Genomic DNA, 8,168 nt, shown 5'->3' on the forward strand with positions numbered 1-8,168 from the left:
ATTAAAATCTAGTTTGAGTTGGTGTGCGCAAGGAAAGAGGCAAAACTAGGGCTACCCTATTGTCACAAAACATCCCCAGGCTAGCTGAGAAGTTGCCTCCTAGCTGCTGCTTCAGGATTTGACACTTAAATTAACTCTCAGATGTGACCACACCCAGTCAGTGGTCCTTGAGAGTCAGACTGACAACATCTCAGCTGTGGTTCATCACTGGATCTGCTGACCCTGCTCCAGAGTAGCCCTCAGGCTGGTTCCCTTGCCCAGCTGCCTGATCCTTCTGTGGCTTCTCAGTTGGACTTAGCATGACAGCAACTGTTTTTCTTGGCAAAGCCCAACAATAACTTCAGATGGTCTTTTCTACGTCTTTCAGCAACAACACGCCTTCTACGGCTCCTATATCCACTCCTTCCTTTTGCCCATACAGCTATCAATGTGGGGGATGAGGTCAGAAAGCAAAAGTATATTTAAATTTAAAATAGCAGAGGAAAGTGAGGCTATTTTAGTGTCCTAATCAGTTTATGTATGGCCAACTCAAATCAGTTGGCCCTCAATGCCATGGAGAAAGCACAGGACCAGGTGACACAGACTTCCATATATGACATGGAAGATTATCTGTGTAACTACAGCATAAGGAAACCACTTTTCTTCTTCACTATTTTTGAGGCATAGTCTGATTAAGAAGAAAAAATGCTGATAAAGTGCTTAAAAAATCTAATGTCACAAAAAAGTGCTGTTAAGCTGAAAGGTAGTTTTGTCACAAATGGAATGTAAGCACTTTCTCTAAACAGAATATGGAAATCTGCAGTAATATGTCCAGAATAGAGTGCTACCGCAGGAGTAGGAATGATATTTTTCCATTCTTACAGTTAGGTTGGAGGAACAGTCAATTTAAGCATCCTTCAATGGGGCTAGCGTTATATGCAGGTTTAATTAACATAAAATTTGCTAACATTATTTAGCCTGGGCAGAAAGGAAAATTACTTAATGCTAGGTCAGCAATTTTCTCAGACACATTTATAAAATAGTTAACACATGCGTACATTTTTTTTTAAAGTTGCAGGGAACTTGAGCTGAGCAAGTGTGACATTTTTTAGATGGATATCATCAGATATCTTAGAAATAAAGCATGGAGAAAAATCTTTCCCCAAAAAGCAAGGAAAACCCTCTCCCAGTGGTTCAGAAGGCTTGGGGGGACCTTTTAATGTTATACAATGTAAAAAAAAAACAACAACTCAAACCCAACAAAATCTTTTCAATCTATTGGAAATACTGTCTTCATTCCTCTTGCAAACCAGACACTGTATCAAAGGAAGAAGTCTTAAAAATATGTATACCAGTGTCACATGTTGTTTTGCAGGTTAAGGTTCCCAGCGGGGCACAAGGACCCTCACCTGCATAGGGTCTGAAGCCCTTGGGCTGTGTCTCTGACATCCTCCGCAGACATGTGAACAGCTCTTTACAGAATGTATGCTGCAGAAACCATTTCTAGATCGTGTTTCCTGGTTACAAGGGCATAGCTTGCCAGAGGAAATAAATGAAAAATCAGCATCTGCTGCCTAGCAGTGTGCTGTTTGTTGCAGCACATCGCCAACAGCTGTAGGAATGGAGACTTTTCATTCCTGCCCCAAACTTAAATGATTATTGAAACAAAATCCCAAAGCCAAAGACCAGTTTGTTGATTTATTATTGAAAAGGGAATGAATGAAATGGTCAGTTTTATCCCGAGCAGTCAGCTTAAAGTGAGGTTGCATCTTTCCTGCTGGAGGATATTCCCACAGATATTTTTCTTATTGCAGGGGTAACCCTACAAAGTCACTTGGGCCAGCTGAATTTGGCTACAGAGTTAGCAAGAAACCAAGCCGAAGGCAAGTGTCAGTGTGATAGTACAGGGCAGAATGGGTTGATCCAAGGTGGAGCCAAATCCTCTCTGATGATTCTTAAGGTACACAGCACTATTTTGCCCTTATGATGTTACAGATGGTGCAATTTGGAGCACTAACTTGCCAAAAGCTTTAAAAAAAAAAAAGGAGCTAAGGGGTCATTAACTTAAGACATCCTTCCTCACGGGGAGAATAAACATTTAGTTTTATGCCCTTGTCTCTACCTTCCTCAATAAGCCAACACCTCTCCCTCTATAACAAGGGAAATGTGAGTATCAAAGCCCCCCAAACAGTCTTGTGCTCAAAGAAGTGTGCTTTCTGAATAGCAAATACCTTTAAAACTGCTCCTTCCCTCAAGACTGTAGCACGGGAGGTGTATCTGCAATTGCCAATTCACACAGCCAATGATTAACTGAGACACTGTCCTAAATATTACAAAACACAAATCATTGCTTTCCCTCTGGAATGATACTTCTCCATGCCCAAGCAATGGGGAAATCACACACAAAACACCTCCTTATGTCCCTGTTCAAAGATGCTGAAAAACTATGGAAGGTAAAAGTAATTGCTGCCAGACAGGCAGACTTCTCTCGATCACAACAGGATAAATTAGTTTTGGCTCTTAAAAGAGAAACATCAACTTCAAAGACAGCACAGATGAGAAGAGAACAAGGTCACAACATGCTGCATTGTGGTTCCAAGCCACATGTTGCCACAAAATATGTTTTTCCACGTATTACATGAAAATGAAGAAAACATCACTTACCTGAGGGCCAATCAGACCATTGATTCCTGGGAATCCAGGTTCTCCTTTTTTACCCTGCATGTTCAACAGAAAAGAAAGTATTATACACTGGGGCAAAGACTGCCTCTGACTTGCCAAAGTCCTTTGGCCCAAAACTTATAAATCACCGTAATGTGGGTACACAATATGCCAAGGCTAGAAACAAAGGCAGCAGACATCATTTGAATGTGAAACTCCAGTTGTCTTTGGCAGGTCTGTGTCACTCCAGGTTGTGACAACAGCCCCCACAGATGAGGGTTGGTCTCATGCACATCTTGTCATGTCATGCACTCTGCAGTCCCACCTGGGGGAGTCCCACACTGCTGAGATCCAGCCAAGGGAGGTACCGTGTGTAGAAACATGCTGAGAGGCACTTTCCTTGCTACAGTCTAGTCCTTTACCCCTCCCCAGCAAAACCAAGCAATGTCCCTTGTGTTCCTTGCACTGCCTCATGCATTAAGGAAGAAAATAATTAAGAACACTGGTACATGGATGAATATAAAAGATTCACAATCTCTAAGCCAGAAAACAGGAATCCATGAGGCATTTCTAACTAGGGTCGGCATCACCACCAAGTGACAGAGCTCAGTGACTCCTCTGGAAGCAAAAAAACCATTCCTCTGGAGGAACCAGAGGTTCGTTGGTGCAAGGGAAGGATAAACCAGGACCTGGAGTATACCCTTGAGACAAGTTCACCTATATGGATGCTGCTGTGCTCCCCATGGATTTGACCTCAAATAGTTCACAGGAAAAAAGTCCTATGTAAGAAAAAAAGAGGAAGGACAGATGCAGTAAGGGTGCCTGAAGCACTGGAGTGCTGAGGTTGGATTTGTTTATGAACTCAACAGATGACTTGCTGTGTTACTTTGGGCAAGTCACATATTTTGTGACTCTGCTTTCTTGTAAAAATGATCTATACTTCCCTGGCATGTAATAGATGCTGAATCTTTAATAATTCTGGGGTTGTTAGTAATATACTAGCAGGGTACAAGAGGAGTCATGTAAATCTGAGAGACAGAGAAAAGTGATTTCCCCCATCCCCCTCATTTCTACTTTTCAGGCAAACTAATTTTTTTAGAAGGATATTATAATAAACTAAGCAAGTTTCATGTCACTGGTGATGTGATTGGTCATACAGAAATATGAAAGTCTGATATATAATTTTCCCTTTATTTTTCTTTATTGAAAAAATTTATATAGTTCCTGCACAGTTAAATGAGTGAAAAAAACCTAAAACCACCACAAACAAACCCAGTTTTCCTTGTATTTTTTTCATTTTTGACTGAGTTTCATTAGCTGGTGTGTCAGAATCTGATATTTTCCTTATTTTTCTCATAACAAAAAAAGTAACTGTCATATACAGAAGAATTTAAAAAGAAAATTAAAGGAGTAATTATAAGGTCCTTGGGTATCAGAAGTTCACAGTCATTTTCAGGAATCTTTTTTTTTTTCCATTTCCCTAATACCAATAAGAATCTGCATTATACACTCAAGTTCATGCACTATTCATGAGTGCTCCTTCTACTTTGTCAAAACCCATCACTTCTTTGTTTTTCAAAGCCAAAAAAAAGAGCCCATTTTTAAGCTGAAAGACTCATGTCACCACATGATTCAACCCATGTTTTCTAAGTTAAAGATGCTCATTTTGCCAGCTGCCACAGCGACCATGCAAGGGACACTGTTAAAATACTCATTTAAATAAATAAATAAGCTTATGAATAGAGCATACGAGGTGCGATGCATGGGGCCAGGCATGGGACATGACTGCATGCCACCTCCAGCTTCCTATCAATGTGGTAGCCATGCGTTAAGGTGGCTGGTCCCACAGCTACAACACCAAGGCCACCATACAACACAGCGTGACTGATTCCTTCATGTCCAACCAACCTTATTGGTCACTGGGTGTAATTACCACCCACCTTATTCCTCTTGTTGCAATGTTTTTGCATCTTCTTAGACTCTATTTCGGAGACTGCATTAGAGGCAGGAATCCATATAAACACTTTTGATGATAACCCTTTGAAGGGGCGTAACGGAATTAGCTCCCTAAGTAGTCACCCAGACATTGCAAGTAGGAGAGCATGAACACACCCTGTTGTGTGCCCTATGCAAAACCACAATGGGTGCTACATACATTAGTGTTCAGGGCAACAAAATCCCAATGAGCCTTGCAACCTTGCAAGTAAAGAGATGCAAGTAGTACATGTAGACCTTATTTTGGAGGTCAATAAAGGCGTGGCTTTAGCAGCTTTATAGCTTAAGGGCATTATCTGGTTACAGGTTGCTGAACTGCTGGTTTTTGGAAACTTGGTCTCACCTGTAAAATATTACTTGCGGAACCTGAGGAAGGTTGTAGCAGCACCACCTTCTCCCCAAACCCATCTCAAAAGCCGAGAAGGAGGAGGAAGGACATATTTTGCCTCCTGTGACAAGTATACCCTGATTGTTCTGTTTCCATACTGATGGCCAGGCACGCTAATCTGTGGCAGCAATGAGATGTGAAAGGGACCTATCCTTTCCTTGGGCAAAATGCTGAGAAACTGGTGCCTTTCAAAACACTGAGAAACTCCTTAAAGCAGCATATAATTACACGGACGGAGAGCCTGAGAGTGTAATTTCCCATTGTAAAGGGGGCATTTTGGCCACTCAGAGTTTAGCCAAAATCAAACTACAATGGATTTGCTCCATAACATTACAGACTGTCTGTAAAGTACAGAAATACTTGCTGGGAGAAATTATACCTATGAGAGCAAAGCTCAGTGAAATGTCACATCGCCTAATAATATGACAGAGAAAACCAGCAATTATGCTCTGTTGCTTATCATAAGAATCAGCTAAGTGTGTAAGAATGTGTGCCCTTTTGACTATACGAAATATATGTTATTTGCCTTCATCAGCAATTTGAACAACAGCACAGTTAAAAATGTGTGGTTTATTGGAAATGGATATATTTACCTCATTGACAATTACAGATTCACTCTGGATTTAATCTACACCATCATTCCTTTTTTCCTTCTTCTTGTTCATTTGCTTACACTTTGATTTCTGCATGGCTGAACTTTGCCAGGGCAGGCAATATCAGCTGAATATTTCAAGCACTCACAAATATATATGAACACAACCATCCGTCAAAAAGATCTCTACCATACAGAAGATAGGAAACCAAGGGAAAATGTTGGGTCCACTCTGCTAGAGGGGAAACTTTGAAACGTATCATAGCCCAAGACTGCTTCTCATCTTGCTGTCCAATAGCCAATAGCATGTTTTTCACTGAGGTTTGGCCCCAGGAACAGAGGCGGATTTTGTACCAAGTACATAGGAAGCATCCTTAATTGTGAACAAATATGACTGCTAGCATAATTGCCAAATATTTTCTCTGCAAACTAGATGGTATACTAGGGTTACCCCTTTCAGTCCTGTCCTTTTACCTCTCCATTACTAGGGAAACCAGAAGAAATCCAGCAGTGTCAATCAATGTTTGGGGTCCCTGAAGGCACCAGCCTTTTACAGTCTTCATATGTATTAGTTAATGACAGTAAACTGAGAGCATCTCCTTAGCTTAAAAATACAAATAACATCAGGGCTGGCCAGCAAATGGCTGATCATGAGGGCTGTTGTGACAAAAAAAAAAAAAAAAAAAAAAAAAAAAGGGCTATAAGGGTTTCTGGACATTGAGAAAGATTGCACCTTGGGAACGGCTCCTTCCAAAAAAGTCTACCTAGTTTGCTAGGCAAACTTATTCTCCTCTCTCTTCTGGATTATTTACACATCTGCCACTGGAGGTACCAATCAACTGTCTCCTTCCCTTGGACTCTGTGTCTAAGGTGGTTCAAATCAAGGAGACTTCATACACAGAGAAATAGGAGATGAAGCAGTGTTGACTGCCCATTTCAAGTTCTGACTAGCCAGAACAATAGACTGGTTAGACAGGAGTGAGATGGACCAAGAAGGGGAAAGTCAAATACATGTATTTTTGTCCCACCATCAAGTGCACAAAGAGCTCAACAGCCCTCTGGGGATCTGATAAATTTATCTCCCCCTGACTGCTAACAGCGATAAACCTTTCACGTACTGGCAAGTGCTCTTAACACATCTCTTGTGGGTGGAGGATGTGCACTGAGCCCAGTAGTCCCCAGTTTTAACAGGACCCTTTAGGCTCTGTTGTAAAACAAATATGTAGCACTTACTGAGACTCCTAGCCTCCTAATGTAGTTGTAAAGAGTCAAGAAAGGTCTGTTAAGCTTTTTGTTCTGCTCTGACTTCAGGGATAAACATTCAGGGGATGTGGACACATGAACATGAAAGCCTGCTGAAACATGACAGCTGAATTAAAGATGCAGAAGACACCCCTTTGTAACTCATTCCTGGAGCTGTTCCTCTTGCCTTCAACCTGACAGACTGCGACACCGAACTTTGCAATCGGCTCACCAAAAAAAGGGTCTTGCAGTAAAATTTTTCTAAGCTATCTCTGGTTCTACAGTCAATTCACTCTCATTCTGTGCTTCCCATTAATTATTTTGTGCATGAAGTAACTTGAAAAAAGGGAATTATTATTACTTATCTGCCTGACTCATGTACATTGGAGTCTTAATCACAGAGGACATTCAGTAAAGGTTACTATTTTAAAAAGATATTTTCCATTACTTTTTTTCCCATAGTACTATACTTACCATCCTATGAGACTCCTGATTTTTGGGTTTTTTTTGGTAGTTTTGTTTTGTACTGATTATTCTTTGAGCAGGGGAAAATTTTGACAATGCAAATCTAGAAATCTAGGCTGCAGTACAGCACATCAAACTCAGACTGGGTCTAGGTAGCTGCTACCTCATGCCTATGTGGAAAGTGCTGCTATAGGGTAAACAGGCACTGTATTTTGGTTTTTTTCTGAAACTTCAATCACTTGAATGAACTTGCATTGTTTCAGTAAGAGGCAAATTCTTGAAATCCAAGTTTTGGGACCTCACTTCAGAAGAACCCTGTGTTTAGGCTAGATTACCCAAAGATCTGCATGCTGTCCAGGAGCATGTCATACATCTGCATCTTTTGTGTCTATCAAGTAAAAAAAAGTGGGGTTCATTTCCAACAAATATTTCAGTAGCTCAAGTGTCAAAAACCTTAAAGGCAGTATCAAAGCGATTCAATTCTCTAAAATTTCACAGAAGAAAGAGGAGGACAGGAAGAGGGGGGGAAAAAAAACAAACAGAAAACCACCCCAAAATGAAAACATACTCTCAGAGTTCTACATCTTTTTCAGGCAGTTTTAGTAAAATCAGAGAGACACTGTTGTCTATCACTGTCTTATGGCACAGATGAGAACAGCAAAGCTTCTTTATTCCCTCTGTGTGCTCTTGATATGAGGGTATCATTGCCAAAATATAGACGGCAGGTTACAGGCACTTGGAAGCAGCTGGCTAATAAAATGAACATAACCCAGTTGCCTGGTTCAGGTTGGAACTGTTATCTCCTGCCCCCAGACAGGATCAAAGGATGGACATGAAGTGTCAGAT

The 8,168-nt window shown here is 40.9% G+C and overlaps 1 protein-coding gene across 1 annotated transcript in view; it reads right to left on the reverse strand.

Annotated features, from left to right (window-relative positions):
• Positions 1 to 8,168, reverse strand: part of COL22A1 (collagen type XXII alpha 1 chain) — a 221,056-nt gene that overhangs the window by 77,527 nt on the left and 135,361 nt on the right. The window contains exon 23 of the mRNA XM_009637043.2: positions 2,644 to 2,697. Coding sequence (XP_009635338.1) covers positions 2,644 to 2,697 — 54 coding nt within the window. The remainder of the gene's footprint in view (positions 1 to 2,643; positions 2,698 to 8,168) is intronic.

Source organism: Egretta garzetta, unplaced genomic scaffold, assembly GCF_000687185.1.
Source record: "Egretta garzetta isolate BGI_Z169 unplaced genomic scaffold, ASM68718v1 scaffold74, whole genome shotgun sequence".
Classification (NCBI taxonomy): Eukaryota; Metazoa; Chordata; class Aves; order Pelecaniformes; family Ardeidae; genus Egretta; species Egretta garzetta.